At 56.7% G+C, this 16,920-nt stretch overlaps 1 protein-coding gene across 4 annotated transcripts in view; it reads right to left on the reverse strand.

The window, feature by feature from the left end:
- Positions 1-99: 99 nt before the first annotated feature.
- KMT2D (lysine methyltransferase 2D) overlaps positions 100-16,920 on the reverse strand; it is a 38,758-nt gene continuing 21,937 nt past the window's right edge. For all 4 annotated transcript variants that reach the window (XM_060024710.1, XM_069541199.1, XM_060024708.1 and 1 more), the window contains 21 exons: positions 14,913-16,780; positions 13,260-13,383; positions 13,036-13,120; positions 12,860-12,926; positions 12,527-12,759; positions 9,700-12,426; positions 9,426-9,566; positions 9,135-9,302; positions 8,816-8,975; positions 8,115-8,190; positions 7,768-7,943; positions 7,529-7,659; positions 6,708-6,840; positions 6,502-6,629; positions 5,213-6,353; positions 4,210-4,346; positions 3,981-4,111; positions 2,012-2,297; positions 1,699-1,772; positions 1,463-1,571; positions 100-1,323 (listed from right to left, as the gene is read on the reverse strand). In XM_060024710.1, coding sequence (XP_059880693.1) covers positions 1,231-1,323; positions 1,463-1,571; positions 1,699-1,772; positions 2,012-2,297; positions 3,981-4,111; positions 4,210-4,346; positions 5,213-6,353; positions 6,502-6,629; positions 6,708-6,840; positions 7,529-7,659; positions 7,768-7,943; positions 8,115-8,190; positions 8,816-8,975; positions 9,135-9,302; positions 9,426-9,566; positions 9,700-12,426; positions 12,527-12,759; positions 12,860-12,926; positions 13,036-13,120; positions 13,260-13,383; positions 14,913-16,780 — 8,188 coding nt within the window. In that variant the 3' untranslated portion in view covers positions 100-1,230. The remainder of the gene's footprint in view (positions 1,324-1,462; positions 1,572-1,698; positions 1,773-2,011; positions 2,298-3,980; positions 4,112-4,209; positions 4,347-5,212; positions 6,354-6,501; positions 6,630-6,707; positions 6,841-7,528; positions 7,660-7,767; positions 7,944-8,114; positions 8,191-8,815; positions 8,976-9,134; positions 9,303-9,425; positions 9,567-9,699; positions 12,427-12,526; positions 12,760-12,859; positions 12,927-13,035; positions 13,121-13,259; positions 13,384-14,912; positions 16,781-16,920) is intronic.

The following is a 16,920-nucleotide window of genomic DNA, read 5'->3' on the forward strand; positions in this document are numbered from 1 at the left end:
CCCATGTATAAATAGATAAATACCCCCCACCCTCCCCGCGCTGACACTAAGCTCCCCCAGCCCCACATCACCACCCCTTCCCACCAGACCAGCAGCAGTTTGGTGACGGAGGGAAAGTGGGAGCTCCGGGCCACACCCTGCCTCACTGGGTATGGGCATGCCACTCAGGGATAGCCCTCACCCTACCACCCACCCACCCTATCCAGGGGCTGGAGGGCAAATGGGCTCATGATGGGGTTGGGAAAACCGGAGGGAGATATCCTGGTCCTAAGTTTAGCACACCCCTCCTGCCCCCATGTCCAGATGGAGAAGGAAGTCCTAGAGCAACTAGGGGCCAGTCATCCCCAATCTTCATCATCATTAGTCTCAACCACCATCCCATGCCCGTAATTAAAAACAAAGATGGATTTTTTGTTGTTGTTTTTTCTTCTTCCTCCTACCCCCCTTCCACCCACTCAGAAGAGGGCAGTGAGGTGGGGGAGAGGGTTGGGGCAGTAGGGGGCTTGGAGAGGGTCTCACATTTCAAAACAGCAAAAAATCCAACACTTAAATGAGGTAGGTGTGGGTGCGGGGTCTCCTTGCCCGGCTTGCCCGGCTTGCCCTCCTGGGCAGCGGGGCGCCTCTTTCCCGTTCATGTTGCATTTGTCAGAGTGGAAAACAAGGAAACACAACCCATAGAGAGACAGAAACACAGAGGAGAAGAGGGAGACAGAGACAGATTGAGAGGGAAGGGGATGGGGGTGAGGGTGGGGGCAGGACCCGGCAGGCAGGGCCAGGTGTGGGACCCGGCCTTTGGGATTGTCAAGCTTAGTCAAGTCTCTTTGCAGCCTCGAGTTGGGCCAGAGAGGTCGGTGGGAGCAGCAGGGCTGTGAGGCCCGGCCACACATCCTCCTCCCCCCTCCCTGCTGCCTCCCAGATGCTTCTGGGTAGTTCCCAGCCCATATCCCCCTCAAACCTGAGATGCCCAATGGCTGCTTCTGTCTGACCCCTCCTGGAGCTGGGGGCAGAGATGCCAGCCTGGGGGCCAGTGGCGGGGAAGAGGGTCATCCCTGGTGCCCAGGGTGGGCGTGGCCTAGGGCCCTCTGCCCCAGCCTCCTGCTCCAGGGGCTCCGGTCAGCCGGCAGCCCCAGCCCTGGGTCCTGGCTCTGGCTGCTACCTCTCTTCCCCCTCATCCCTTTCAGGGAAGAGGTTGGGGTGGGGGACTCCCCTGCCTGGTAGCCTCAAAGCTTCTTAGTTCATCCATTTCCGACAATTCCAGGCTCCACAGTGGCAGGGGATCTTGTGCTGATCGTCCTCAAAATCAAACTGATAGTCATATGTCAGCTGGAAAGAGAAGAGGGCAGAATCAATGCCAGTCCCCCAGAGGAAGTGGGGGAGGGCAGTGGCCTTGGATTTTGACTTGCGGCAAATGGCAGAGAAGAGGGAGCTGCTTTGTCACTCACTGAGGGATGCTTCCTCTTACCTCCTCTCCTTTGGGGATTCGCCGGCTGGAGATGATGATGATTTTGTCCTCCTTGTCAAATGTCACAACTTCTGCCACACAGTTAGGGGCACAGGAATGGTTAATGTACCTAGGCAGTGGGACAAAGTCAGAAACGCCGAGCAACTGGGTTGGATGGTTCTGGTTCCCTGTTGGCCCACCCCCAGAATGCCACCCCAGGGGACTCTTAAATACCTTCTTACTCATCCCTCTCTCACCTGGCAGGGCCTCCGGTCAACGTAGCATCAATGACATGTTCGTTGTTTATTCGAAACATGTAGATGCCTCGATTCTAGAAAGGCAGAGGTTGCAGAGGAAGGGGCAAGAATATCAGAGACTGGCAGCGGCGGTGGCGAGATCAAGGAGTGGACTTGGGCAGTGGGCTTATCTTCATTTCCTATTCTTCCATTCTCCTGCCTCTCCCCTCCTCTTCCCACAGCTTTCCACCTGCTCCTCTGGCCCCAATCCTGCCCCTTGCCCCTTGGCTAAGTGTGGACCACGCACCATGATGGCCCCTCTGCCAGCCCATACCTGCTCCTCATAGATTTTCTCCCGCCGGTTGGCCACCTCATTGCGAATGATGGTGCCAATGTACTCAATGACCATTGTGTGCTTTTCTAGGTCCTTGGCCGCATAGAGCCCCAGGCCCTGGATACGGGAGCGAGCCAGATATACATTGTTCTTCCACTCAGTGCGGAGCCGCCGGTACTGAGATGACTTCGAGTGCACAAACTGTTTGCTGTACGGGGTGTTGGTCTCGCCTGTGAAGGTGCTCTGATATGCCTTGGACATGCTGGTGCTGTTCAGAGTGTGGGGCCTGGGAGGTGATATAGTCCATGACAAGACAGCTCTCCCCCAGACCAGGCACACGCCACCCGCTTCCTCCCTGGGATGTGCAACGCTCCGGTTAGGGGCATGTGCTGCCTCGGGAATGGAGTAGAGGCATCTGAGTCTTGGCTTTGGTGAGGCAGCAACTAGCTATGGGGACCCTTCCAACAGCCTGGGTGGCAAAGAAAGCCCAGGATGGGGGGTGGGGTGGGGCATGGAGGAAGGGAAGGGGCACTGATTCCCCTACACTGAGCCCGCTCTCCCATCTCCCCACCTTCTACCACCCTCCTGCCAAACCAGACTCAAGGCCATGCTCAAGACCTCTGGGAGGTCTTCCCCAAGCAGCCCAGGCCTGGAATTTAAGCTCATCATTTGTTCAAATATCTGAGTCCTACTTCCTGCTCATACTGGAAGCTCTGAAAATGGGGGCCATGTCTACCACATTGGGCTGGATTTTAATTAAAATTGGCTCTGAATTCATAGCCAAAAGGTAGTATCCTTTCCTTTCTTTAGACTGTCCTCTTCTCTGATGTAACATTGGGCTCTGTGCAGATGGCTCAGTGCAGGGGAATGACTGCTGCCTAGGAGGATGCCTTTTCACCACCCTAGGGCACCAGCCAAATTCTTGCCCATCCCAGAGCAGTGGTTTTCAAACTGGTTCTTTTTTTATACAGAAGAAATCTTTTTGTTTTTTTCTTTAACAAAACATTACCGGAACTCCCATACATAAACTAGATGGAAAAGGAACTCTTCTGGTTGAATCCAATTTGGGGAAGGGGGAGTTATGCATGGAGAGGGCCAAGTTCTGCCTACTCAGTTTATGTGTTCCAGGGCTTTCTGGAACACACACAGTTTGAAAACCACTGTTGTAGAGCATCAAGGACCAGGGCTGGCTGGGGTAGAGTTTGACGCTCTACGACAGCCTGAGGAGCAACCGAAGGCCTTCAAGAAAGCCCTCCTCGCGTGGATTTTGCCTCCCTCTACCCAGGGACCAAGGTCAGCCTACTGCGGTACACAGCAAGAACAGTGGACCACAAGTCAAGAGATAAGGCTCTGGTCCCAGCTGTGACCTTTGTCTAGTCACTTAATCTTTCTGGGTCTCAGTTTTCTCAGCTGTAAAATGGGGATCATACCACCTGCCCTACCTACCTCATAAGGTTGTTGTGAGGATCAAATGAGATAATGGATGTGAAAACGCTTTGAAAAAAAAAGTATAAAGTGCTATACAAATGTAAGGTTTTATTATTTTTCCTATTATATTCCTAATTATTTATTTTTGACACCAACTCAGTCTGGGGAAGGGAAGGCGAACCTAGCACTCAGGGGGCGTCTGTCTGAGGTTTGGGAGAATCACAGGCCCCCTGGAAGCAAAACAGGAAAGGAAGGTGGTGACTGGGTCGTTTATACATTTCATATGATTTCACCACTGTCTACCCAGAACCTCCCCAACGGCCATTCCCAGGGTGCCCAAGATAAGTCTATGTCTAGACTGCAGGTCAACCCAGAATACCTGAGCAGGCTCGGGGAGGAAATGGATACCCTAGTGATACCTGCGCACCCTCTAATCAGGAGGCCTAGAGTGAACCCCCAGTCTCTCCAAGGGAACTCTGATCTGTAACCCCAAACACTTGTAATTGGCCAGAGGGTCCCTACCAACCCCCCACAAGCTCACCGTTTGTAGTGTGTGAGGATTTTAGGCTCTGATCGAGCACAACCAGTGGGGTTGATCATGAGTGGCAGCTCCATCAGGGGGTGGCGTCCATAGCGGAATAAATAATTTTGACAGCTTTCCACTCCAGGCAGCTGTGGGCACAGGTCATGCTCACTTTAGCCCGAGCACTTCTGGGGCAGAACCAACCTTCCCCACGCCCACCTGCCCCCACCCCTGGCCCCTTCCTTACTGATTCAGCTATGCGCAGCACGGCGTGCACTGTCAGCCCAAAGAGCTCCTCGCCTTTCAGGTACTCGGGGAAGAGCCGCAGCATGTCAGCCTCTTTCCTCATGGCAGCCACAGGCTCAATGATGCGATTCCACACAGCTGAGAGGCAAGGAAAGAGAGCAGCCCTCAGAGGCAACTTCTGCTCACTGACCTCAGCCCTAACCTCCACCTGAAGCTACGTTTGTTTTCTGTAGCCTGCCCACCTTGCTGTCAGGAGGGTGTGTGGTTCTTCAGGAGCCCCTCTTGGCCTCCCAATCTCAGTCTCCCTCAACAAGCCAGGAGGCTTCCCACCCTGGAGGGGCATCCGAGAGCCTTGTGACACAGAAACATGAACCCAGGGCCCAGGATACCCAGCACAGGCATGTTTTGGAGTTGAGAAGACTTGGGTTCAAGTTCTAATACTGGCTGTGGGACCTTAAGGCAAATACTTAAATCTCTCCACTACTCAGTTTCTCTATGTGTAAAACTTGGCATAATAAGAGTACTCGGCTTGCAGGGTTTTGTGTGAACAAAATAACCTGTATAAATCACTCAGCTTAGTTTATGGCACACAGCACATGCTCACTACAATGTAACTCTTACTGTTACTTTTATCAGTAACACTGAAACTAAGATCAAGATCTTATCCAGCGAAAAGCAACCATAAGGAACTCAAGGCTAGAATCAGATTGGGTGAGCCGGAAGGCGGAGTCTCAGAACTGTATCCTTTAGATCCACTGAGTTAGGAGAAGGAGCTGACATACGTTTAGTCAGACAAGCAAAATACCCTCTATCACAAGGGAATTCAAGGTGACTGAGCGGTCAAAACACTTTCTCTGGAGACCTTCAAGAGACCTCTGCCTGCCCTAAGTGGGGGAGAAAGATCACTCATGAGGAGCCTGCAGGTGTCTTCTCAACACCGTAAAGGGGACGCTGGGAGACACTTGCCCAATTCCATATTACCACTTCAAGGGCCCCGTGCTCACCCTGGGGAGAGGCGTCAGTGAAGACCAGGTCCTCCAGGCCCTGCTCCATGACTTTGATCACAAACTCCGGCCGCCCGTTGTTCTCGCCGATGGAGCAGCGGTAGCAGCAGCGGCGGTTGTTAGTACGGAGGCTCCAGTAGATGCGTGTGGCCTCGTAGCCCACGGGATAGAGGGCGGTGGCACTGTGGAAGTCGGCCATCTGGTGGGGCAGCAGCTGTCCGATGGCGTGGAACACAAGGCCCCCTACACGGAACATGTGCAGCCGCTCCCCCCGCTGGATGATGCTGGCGATTTGCTTCACCTCATCTCGCTCAATGTAGACCCGCCGGAAGACAGCAAAAGAGCTCAGCTCCTGCTCGCAGGGCCCCTTGATCTTATGCATCGGACACAGCATGGTCTTGTCCTTGAAGAACATGCACTTGGCGCGGATGGCGCAGGCAAAATGGTAGACGTTGGGGCAACGCATGCGATTGCAGCTGCTGGTGGCACCAGTGCGCTGGCACAGGGAGCACTTGGTGAGCAGTCCTCGGTGCAGGGCAACCTCCACGTTCATCAGTGCCCCACCCTGGGTCTCATATACCTCTGTGGACCACAGGGCACAGTTGAGGTGCACCCACAAGTCCAGGTCCAGGTTCAGCAGGCGAGCGGGCCCATCCGTGGCCCCATCCCCCTCCTCATGACAGAAGCAGCAGCGCCGCATGTCTCGAGGCACCTTGTCAGGTCGCAGGGCTGTGCCAAGCTGCTCCATGAACTCCGCCACTTCCCGCTCGTCCTCCTGCCGCACACCACCCTTCTGGATGGTCAGCAGCAGCCGGAGACGCTTCCAGCGCACCCCCTTCCACTTCTTGAGGCGAGGGGGCCGGGAATCTTCGCCTTCCTCAGAAGGCCGGGCTCGGGGCTTGGGCCGGGCTGATTCAGGGGATGAGGCAAGTGGCAGAGGCGAGGGGACCGGCGGCTCAGCTGAGGGCTCAGCTGGAAGTTCAGCCAAGGGTTCAGCAGGGGGGCTGGCAGGCGAGGGCGCCAAAGGGGACGGGGGTGGAGAGGGTGCTTCAGGAGGCGGGGCCGAGAGCTGCCGCACGTCCAGGTTGGAGACGTTGTAGGTGTAGCTGTGCTGGGTGGGTGGCTCTGGGGCAGGGCTCTCCTATATGGGAAGACACCCTGTACCATTAGTGCCAGCTCCTCGCTGAACCAGTCACCTCTCTCCTCCCACCCAGATTCCACTCGCCCAAAAGCCCTGTGCCTTCTCGGTCCTAGCCAGACACCCACCCCTTTCCCGTCAACAGACCCACCTGTTTGAGGAGGCTCAAGATGTCTAACTGGCTCTTGAGGGTATAGCCGGGCAACACAGCATCAAACTGCTTCAGCCAATCAGGGCCAGCTTCTGGGCTCTTGCCTCCCAGACCCTTTTCTTTCCCACCTGCAGGAAGGAAGGGGTCAGAGCCTCCCACCAGAATCATTCCCTGCAGGTCCCAAGGAGTTTTCCTGCCAAACTCACCAGGGCCCTCAGCTTCCCCCTTCTTAGGCTCAATGCCTGCCCGGGCAGGGCTCTCTGGGAACAGCACCTCATAGGAGTTGGGGATCTTCATGCTTAGTAGCTCTGCCACTGCCACCATCACACCATTCAGGTTCTGCCAGGGCAGGAAAGGGGATGGGACAGCCGTGTCAGCAGAGTGCGTGGAGTGAGAACTACCACCAGCTTGGTAGGGACAAGGACACTCAGAAGGCAACTCCCCAGGTGGCCATGTGCCATCAGTCTTGCCCCTGTGCCATCCAGCTCTTCTCATACGTTTCCTTTATGGGCAGCCTCTCCCTAACCGCTGTGGGTACTAACGGGAGCTCCGCAGAAAGAGACCTGTGTCTGCTGGGTTTGGGAAATGACACACACTACATCCACTACCTGGAAATTCACAATACACATTAGCAAAGTAAAGGATCTGAAGAGTCTTGTAATAAAGAAACCTGTTTTGCTATTTTAACTGGGATTTCCAGTTTCCTTTGACCACAAAACCCTGATAACATTTTCAAAAAACCAGAATTCCACCCAGTGTGACTGGGGACACGCCGTTTTGTAGCACTCGTCGCATTATACACACTCTCCTATTTGTTGACTTGTGTCTTTACCACTGAACTGTGAGCCCCTTGAGGGCAGGGACCCCCTGTGCCACATTTTTCCTAATCCCACAGCCCAGCTCAGGCTTTCATACACAGTAGGTCCTCAATACATAGTTTTAAATGATTGTATTTATCCAGAGAAGCTCCCGGGACTGCCCACTGACCAGCATCCCCTTGGCCTCCGAGGCACCCCCAGGAACATACCTTGGCAGCAGCGGCAGAAACTGTCAGCATGACTGACACCTCGCTTCCTTTGCCCTTCTCCCAAGTTGTGGCAGGCAGCTTCCCAGGGGCCTCCAGGTCCAGGGCCCCATAAGGTTTGCTGTCTGGGAAGACTGAAGGAGAAAGAGGGACCTGTGTAAGCTCCTGCTGCCTCTCTCCCCAACCTCTGACAATGCAGCCCGGCCTGGCCAGGACCGGTCCATGCCCAGAGCAACCTCTACCTGGGATGCTGGCCCGAGGAATGATGGGGATGACGGGGGAGAGAGCCCGGTCGTCCTGCTCCCACCGGCCTGAGCCCAGCTGAGGGAAACGAGGGGCTTCCTCCCCCAGGATGCTCTCGGGGGACGAAGCTGGCACAATGCTGTCAGGAGAATCGCTGTCCTCGTCACTCTCCATCCTGTGGGCCAAAAGCAGACATCCATTGCTAAGGCCCTACAGATGCCACCTCCCAAATCTAGAGATTAGTAGATGTCACAGCCCTGCTTGAAATCTGCCACCGTCCAAGGGAAAAATAAGGCGACCTGCCCGCACCCCAATTCCTCATCCCCATTTCTGGTCCCGCCCGCACCTGACATCCTCGGTCTGATTGTGAGGGGGCGTAGGCAAGGCGGCCAGCAGGTCTAGACTCTTCACCTCTGAAGCATCTGAGGGGTAGGTGGGAGAAGAAAAGTCAGGCTGAGGGTGGCCAGAGCCCATGGTGCTTTCTCCCACACGGTTCAGGCCTAACTAGTATAAGACCTAGCTTAGCTATCATGACCACTGTCTACCCATCCACCCACCTACCAGTTTAGGGCAGACAACCTATATTTACTGAGCCTTTCTAAAGAGGTACTCTGTAAGTACCTTCTTTGTTTGTAGTCTTTTAGCGACTCCATTAGGCGAGCACTATTTTTATTCCATAGTGAGAAAACTGAGCCTCACACAAGTCAATCAATTTGGCTGCAGTAACACAGCTAAATCGATGCAGGAGCCAGGATTCAAATCCAGATCTGACTGTAGTTCGTACCCACTGGGTAAGGAAGCTGGGCTATTCCCTGTAAGTGAAAGCCTCATAAATACGCTCCCTGTCCTGTTGCCTCTGCTCTAGACTCCAGAAACCAGCCACCGCCTCCAACAAATCAGTCCTGAAGAGGCCCTTCTTATCTCAAGGACCCTGGAGTGTATGCACACAGAGCAACACACAGCCCACTCCTATCTTCAACTGTACCACATGACCCCAGCCACCCAGACCTAGCAGAGAAGGAGAAGCTCGCTCCGTTCCTGACTTACCCCTCAGCGTCCCTTCAGTATCCCGGGCAGAGGTGGCATCCTTGGGGTGCTCCCCCAGCTCTTCAGATGGAGTGACGCCATTCACCATCTTCTGCTGCACCGATGGGGGTGGGGTGGGGGGCAGCGACGAGGGTGGTGTCGGCGGGTTACTCAGGTTATTCTGGGGGTGGGGGTGGGGTGTTGTGTGCAAGATGGCAAAGGGAGACTGACATGATCTCCTGGCCCTACACTATACCAGCAATTTCCACAAGTCTGCCATCCCCATCTCCACCTCCCCAGGAACCTCACCGTCCCCAAAAGGTATTGTCATTTTTCTGACCTTGGTAAGCAGCTGGGAATAGTAGTCAGGGCCTGTGGGCAGCGTCCCACTTCCAAAGGCCCCCCTCAGCTGGCACTGCCCGTTGACTGGGCAGCCGCTGCCGAAGGGAGCAAAGAGGCTAAAATTGGCGGTGATGGCGGGCTCGGCGAGGGGCAGCAGGGACAGCTCCTAGGAGGGGCGAGACGACAAGGCTGGAAACCTGCAGCGTGTACATCTCTGCTACTGCACAGGTGGGGGCCAGGCTGCCCCCTATCCTGGGACGGGACCAGGGGACTGGCTCCTGGGGGTCACCTGTTTCAGCTGTTTCAGCAGGGCCTCGCTGGCCCTGACCCCGTCCTCCTTCCGCAGCTTCTTTCGGGAGCTCACCAACCTGTCGCTTGCCTTCTGTACCCTCTTGGGCTTCGGTGTCAAAGGCTTCCTTGCTGCTGTATCCTAAGCCAGATAAACCCACGGTGAAGGCCGCCGTCCCCCTGGGAGCCCTCACCTCATTCCACCCAGACCTGTTCACTCTGCCCCCGGGCTCCAGGCCCCGCACCGTCTGCTCCACTCCAGCTAGAGTACTCACCTCCTTGTTGCTGGGGGTACCCTGTAGTTTCTGCTCCAGCCCAGCCAGCTTGCTGTCAATGTGCCCGTTGATCTCAGCTCGCAGCCCCTCGGGCCCCCGCCCAGTGCTGAGTTGCACATTCTTTGCTCGTAGAAGCTTCTGCAAGAGCAGATGCCCGGCCTCTGAGCGAGGGCCTGCCAGCAGGAGGTGGTTGCTGGTACCTGGTGCCCCTATTGGCTCTCCGTTGGCCTCCCTCTTCACTGCCTGGGCTCCCAGGGCACATGGCTCTTCCCGAGGCTCCTGCTTGATGCTGAGATGGGGTGGCTCGGGTACCACCTGCCCATTCACCTGCTCCAGATGCCCAGGTACCAGGCTGCTTTGGTCCGGCTTCTGGGCTTCCGCTAGGTTGTCTGGGGGGTCCCAAGGTCCCAGCCCCTTGCCAAAGAAGGTATCTGCAAGCTGGGCAGCAGCAGGTGAGACTCTCCCAGGAGGCAGCTCCAAGGGTGGCCCCTGGGGTTTTGGGGTTCCTGGTTGGGTGGTAGGGAGCTGGGCCTCAGAGGGAAGCTGGGAGCTGGGGGAAGGTAACTGTGAGGAAGGTCTCTTTGGCTCTTGGGGGCTGGACGGTGGAGGCGTGGGAAGGACAGGGCCAAGGACTGGTCCTGTGGATAAGGCTCCTTGTGGGGCGGGGAGCCGGGGTGGGCCCTGAGGTCGAAGCCCTGCCCCTAGCTCCTGAAGAGGGCCTGTCTGGGATCCAGGGAAGCCCCCAAGTTGGGGTTGGCGGCCCAGGAGGCCCTGGAGGGGAGAAGGCTGGGTCCCAGGCTCCTGGTAGGGCAGGGCCTGGCGTACTGCCTGACTCTGCTGTAGCTGCCGCTGCATGAGGAGTGCCTGCAGCTGCTGCTGCTGCTGAGGACTCAAGTGCCGCAGCTGCGGGTTTTTGGCCAGGACTCCTTGAAGCTGTGCTCGAAGCTGACCCACTGTAGGCATGACCCCAGCCCCAGGCAGGCTCTGCCCAGGCTGGGGGACAGATCCTGGTTTGGCAGGCTGTGGCCCTGCATTATTTTGCATGGGCCGCTCTAGTCCAAGGGGCTGCTGGGAGCTCAGAAGGTTCTGGGTCATGGGTCCAGGCTGTTCCCCTAAGGAAACAGAGGATTGGGCCAGCACGTGGGGCATAGATGAGGCCTCAGAAGATGATCCACTGCCTGGTTGCCCGTGGCTTCCCACACCCGCTGTGTGGAGCAAGTTAACTTGCTGCTGCTGTTGTCCTGGGAGCCTCAGAGGTGGCTGCAGCTGCACAGAGGTGGGCTGAGGCTGGGCCTGGGGCTGGACAAGGAGGAGTTGTGAGTCCCCGGAGAGTGAGGGCTTTACCTCCCCTGGTTCAGTGGCCACTGACTCTGGTACAGTCCCTACTGCTAACGGCCCTCCCTGATGCGTGGAGGGCCCCTCAGTGGCCTCCGGAGGAAGAGCCGCCTCTACAATGTTTTGTTCCTTGCCCGTTAGGATGAGGGTTGGGCCCAGGGCTCCGGGGCTAGAAAAGTGTTGCAGAGGCTTGGCTGGCAGGCCAGGGCCGAGTGTCACTTGCTGCTGCTGCTGCTGCTGCTGCTGCTGTTGCTGCTGCTGCTGCTGCTGCTGCTGCTGCTGTTGAGGGGACAGTAAAGTTCGACTCTGGCTCAAGAGGCCCATCTGCTGCTGCTGCTGTTGTAGCTGCTGCTGCTGCTGCTGCTGCTGTTGTAGCTGCTGCTGCTGCTGCTGCTGCTGCTGTTGTAGCTGCTGCTGCTGCAGCTGTTGCTGTTGCAAGGAGGCCATGGGCTGAGCACTCAGTTTGGGCTGCCCACTGTGTGGCATCAGACCCTGCTGAAGATGGGAAAGCCCCGCCATGGATCCCTGCTGTTGGTGCTGCTGCTGCTGCTGCTGCTGGGATGTGACCAGCCGGTGTCCCATAAGGCCCTGACCCTGCTGTGCCAGCTGGGGGGAACTTAGCACCCGGGGCTGGGTCAGGATCACCTGTCTATGAGGGCCCTGGGGGCCCAGAGCTCCAGGGTGCTGTTGCTGCTGCTGCTGCTGCTGCTGCAACACTGCCACCTGCGCAGGGCCCAGCATGCCCTGGGGCCCCTGGGGTGGCTGCGGGGACAGCTGCTGGACCAGGAGGCCCTGATGGCTGCTGGGAGGCAGAAGCCCTTGGGGCTTGGGACCCAGACTCTGGTTTGCCGGTACCCCTGGGCCCTGCTGCTGTTGCTGCTGGATTGCCACCTGTCCTAAGAGGTGCTGCTGCTGCTGTTGCAGTTTCTGGGCAAGCTGCAGGCGTTGCTGCTGTAGCTGCAGCTGCCTCTCCTGTAAAAGCCTCGAGTCAGGTCCTAGGCCTCGAAGAGCAAGGTTGCCAGGGAAAAAGCCCCCTGAGGGGCCGGCAAGGGCCCCAGCCCCACCAGAATGTTGCTGTTGCTGCTGCTGGGCCAGGGTGGTGTTGAGGAAGGGGCCACCAGGCTGTCCAGGTAGTGCCATGCCCCCGGGGGGCAGGCGAAGACCTGCAGCTTGCCCACCGGGGGGCCCCTGCGGTGGCTGCAGCCCATGGCCAGGGAGCAGCTGACCAGGAAGCTTGGTGAGCAGCCGGGGACTCTGGGAAGGGCTAAGGGCCAATACAGCCGAGTGCTGCTGCTGCTGCTGCTGCTGCTGCTGCTGCTGCTGCTGCTGCTGCTGCTGCTTATTCCGATATTCTGCCATGAGGTTAGTGTGCTCCTTCTGCTGCTTCCGGACCTAACACGGGAGGGTCAGGAAGGTCAGCCTGGAGCCTGCCCACCCATGCCACCCCTCTTCCCAGGCTCCCGGTTGCTAGGCCGAAGTCTGCCTTCCCCACCTGATCCAGCTGTTTCTGGATCTTGCTCTGTTGTTCTGTAACCAGCTTGAGCTTCTCAGCATCAGCCTCTGGGAACTCACGGCCGGCCTTTTTGGCAGTGCGCTGCTTGGCGCACAGAGCTTTCCGGGACTTGCGGTGCACCCCAATCTGCTCCTCTAGCACCTTCAGTTGCATCTGTAGGAGCTGCTGGGTATGGAACAGCCACTCCTCATACTGCCGCTGGTCAGCCTCATCTGGGAAAGGAAGCAGGCGGGTGTCAGGTGATCCAAGTCCCTCTTTCCCCACATACCCCAAGCCCCTTCCTTGCACTCTCCTCCCCAGCCCCATACTCACTGATCACTCCCTGGGCAAAAGTGGGTGGATTGGGACGAGGCTGGGAGGGGTCACCGGCACTCCGCTCCTGTGACGAGAGAGACAGCTAAAGGGTCACTGTTCTGTACCAGGCCCTAAGAAGGGTGGCCTGATGGCACAGGACCCAAGCTCCCACTCCCACCTGACCATTTATTTACCTGGCCACTCCCAGCTGCCACGTGGTTCTGCAGGTCACTGCCGGGCCCCCCTGAGAGTCTCTGGGCTAGCAGGGACACTTGCTGCCTGGAGTCCGCCAAAGCAAAGAGGATGTGTTGGTGATGGGGAAAGTTGAAGGGCAAAGAGGTGGGAGAAGCAGGATCAGGAAGAACAGGGGAAGGACTGGAAAAAGGAAGGGCCAACACTCCCACCCTGCAAGCCTTACCTGTTCATACCAGGTGCCACTCCAATGCTGCCCTGAGCCATCACCTTCTTGATGCCTTTCAAAGCAACCATCTTGGCCTTTGCAATAGGATCAATGATATCTTCTGCAGCAAATTTGTCCAGGTCTGGAGAGGGAGGAGCCAAGTGAGCTGGGCACTGAGGTCAATGCCCCATTCCATGTCTGCTGTTCCAACACCTTGACCTCACTAAGCCAACCAGAACAACGGCACGGCATGGTGGAAAGACCACCGGACTAGGAGCCCGGCAGCATAGGTGACTCAGTTCTATTATTCACAGAACATGTGGCTCCGTTTTTACGCGCACAGTGCTAGGAAAAAGTACTCAGTAAATATCTGTTGAGCCAATATATCAATGTCATTTCACCTCTTTGGGCCTCAGTTTACTCTTCTATTTTGTAGAGATCATGATTCCTTATTCTGCTCACCTCATAGAGCTACTGAGAGGATCAAATGTGACCAGAATACGAGTACACTTTATGACCTAGAAAGCATTCTTCAAAAGTAGTGTTCTTAGGGCAACTAAGCGCAGCCCAAGAACCCAAGATGCGGGCACTGTGCCAAAGCCCAACGCCAGAGCTGTTTTGGGCACAACACGCATCACCTACAGACCACTCTTCTGCCTGTCCAGGATGCTGGGCAGGAAAAGAGAAACCAGCAGCCACCAAAAACTTAAATCTTCCTGAAATCCTGTACATTATATATTTCTCCACTGCTCAGAGAGCTTAACTGACTCCCTACTTTTTTTTCTTTTTTTGGCCCCGCCGCGCGGCATGTGGGGTCTTAGTTCCCCAATCAGGGATCGAACCCTCGCGCCCTGTATTGGAAGCACAGTCTTAACCACTGGACTGCCAGGGAAGTCCCCTGACCCCCTACTTTTAAGAGGACTAACCCAACCCCCTCTCCTGGTTATTTTGAGGCAGTAAAACAGTTAAGAGGATATGAGGGCCAGGGTTCAAATTCCAGTTCTGTTAGTTGTGTGACCTTGGGCAAGTTAACTTAACCTCTCTGCCTCAGTTTCCTTTTCTACACTCCAAGGTAATAATAGTACCTACTTAACGTGTTTGTTGTGATGATTAAATTACACAATGAATGTAAAGCGCTCAGCACAGTGTTTGGCATGGCAAACCACCATTATTCAATAGATGCTATTATAATTTGAGGTCTTCTTCAATCTGGGCCCTCTTCTTACCTCTCCATAGCTACGGTAGCGCCCCCTCACTTCCCTCCACAAAGCCGGCTGCAGGCTAACCATTGTCTCCACTCGTTGTCTCCAAATATACCCCATCGGCTTTCCTGCTGCTAAGTCTCACTAAGTCTTTTCACCAACCCCGTTGCTTTTTCTTGCACCACTCCTCTCCAAGTCCTAATCTTTGGGTCTCACCCCAGCTACAAAGCCTTTGCTAATCAGACGTCATGTGTCTGTTCCATTCATTCATTCCACATCTGAATGCCTGCTGTGCGCCGGGCACTATTCTCCCGTAAAAGCTACAGTGCTTCTGCTTACACCACTCGTATGGGATTTGGCCAAAGCTCTTTGTGTCCCATCCCCTTTAACTAGGGAGGATCTTGGGTCTGCAGCCTCAGTGAGCATTTAGTGGTAACGGCGATAAGCCAGCGCCCCCAGATGAGGTTACCTGTATCCGGGAAGAAGCTGTTAGCCAGCTGCTGCTGCATCGCCAGCTGCTGCGGTTTCATGCACATGGAAGGTGGCATACTACCCATGGGCTTCTGTGCCAGCACTGGCTGTGGGCTCTGCTGGGGCACCAAGCCTGCCTGTCCCCCATGCTGCCCACTTAGCATATGCCCTTGGTTGGACACCATGGTCATGGATGGGGCCAGGCGCTGCTGGAGGGCGTGAGCTGGTGGCTGGGTGGGCATCAGTGGCTGGGCCAAGCCCGGCTGTCGGGAACCTCCAAGTCCCAGGGCAAGCTGCTGCTGGGCGCCAGCCAAACTGGGAGAAGAGCCCTCATGTGGCAAAGACACAGCCTGGGCAGGGCCCGGGGTGGACAGTAGGGAATGCTGCTGTTGCTGCTGCTGCTGGGCAGGCTGCAGCTGTGCTGAGAGCTGCTGCTTCTTCTGCAGCTCCTTCTTCTCATGTTCCAACAGGTCCTCGATGAGCAGGGGCAACTCACTGGCTACCAGTGAGCTCTCCATCTTGTCCAGCTCATCCCCAGATGCATGTCCACCGGGCAAGGTCAGGGCCCCACTCTCTAGCTCAAACTTCTCCAGCAGGGAGGACCCTCCTGGGCCACTCAGTGGGCTGGGGGTCAGCAGGTGAGCTGGTGGTCCTCCTGTGGTCCCAAAGGGGACCTTCTCAGCTGGGTGTCCACTACTGGAAAAAGGTCCTGTGCCCATTCGAGTGTCCCGGCTGCCCACCACACTCTGTCCTGGCTTCAGCCCCAGGCCTAGGGAAGTGGTGGCTGGAGATGGCTCTACCTTGGGGGTGGTAATGGTAAACTGGCAAGGGGAAGGGTGGCGCCCACCCTCCTCCAACTTGGGCTTCACCTCGGGGAGCACTGACGCCAGACGGGGCTCAGAGGCATCAGCAGCGGGGGGAGGGCGCTCCTCAGGGCCCAAGGGTCCTGGCTCCACCCCCCGCAACAGAGCCTCCCGCTCAGCCTTTTCATTGGCCGACTCCACCAGCCTCAGATGCTCATTGAAGATGTCCTTCTTGTCCCCGGTGTCCAGCTCAGGGTCAGTGTAGGCCAACAGGTCAAACTCATCCCCGTTGAGCAGGTCGTCCAGGTGGGGATCATTGGTCTCCAGGTTTTCCAGGGTGCCCAGCTCATCATCTCCCTTGGCCACGTCCACACCCAGGCCCAGGTGAGCAAGCTCCTCATCATCCTCCAGGGCCTTGTGGGCATCAAAGTCGTCATCCAACTCAGGATCCTCACAGGGTAACTTCCCCGCTTCCAGGGCCAGAGGAGGGCGGCCAAGCTCAGCGCCTGAGGGGGGCCGGTTGACTAGCTCCAAGCCAGCAGGCGCGTTGGGACCCTTGGTATGGGGCGTTGGATGGAGGCCGTTGTTCAGTTCAGGGGCCGGCGGGGCTGAGGGTTTCTGAGGAGGAAGGCCTGACACTGCTAGGCCACGAAGCCCTTCAGGGGCCAGTCGGTGAGAATCCTCAGTTACAGGGAAAAAACGGGGTCTCTGAGGGGGGCCCTGACCAGGAAACGGAGGCACCCCCGGTCCGAGTCCTTTCTGTACATTGTGCCGCAACTCAATGAACTGGGCAGGACCAGCCGGACCAGGCACTGGATCACCAGGGCCAGGCAGGCGGGTGGGAATTCCCGCCAAGGGAGAACCTATGGCTTGGCGGCCAAGTTCAGGCCCAGGAGTTGACGGAAAGCGTGTCGACATGGCAAGTCGCATGGAAGTTGCTGCTGTTGCCTGTTGTTGCTGCTGCTGCCACAGTTGCTGCTGCTGCTGCTGCTGCTGCTGCAAGGGCAGGGACCCAGGATACGGTGCTCGCTGATAGAAGGCTTGGGAGCCTCCCACCAATTGCCTGGAAGAATATGCAGTAGCCAGTGAGACAGAAGCAGGATGAAAAAGAGCTAGAACACGGGCTGCCCTAAGGAAGGAAGGATGGAGTTAATGCAGTGAGGGGGAAGGAATGGGGAAGCGAAGTTAAGTGATGCTGAAGAA

The sequence above is a fragment of the Delphinus delphis genome, chromosome 11 (genome assembly GCF_949987515.2).
Source record: "Delphinus delphis chromosome 11, mDelDel1.2, whole genome shotgun sequence".
NCBI classification, from domain to species: domain Eukaryota; kingdom Metazoa; phylum Chordata; class Mammalia; order Artiodactyla; family Delphinidae; genus Delphinus; species Delphinus delphis.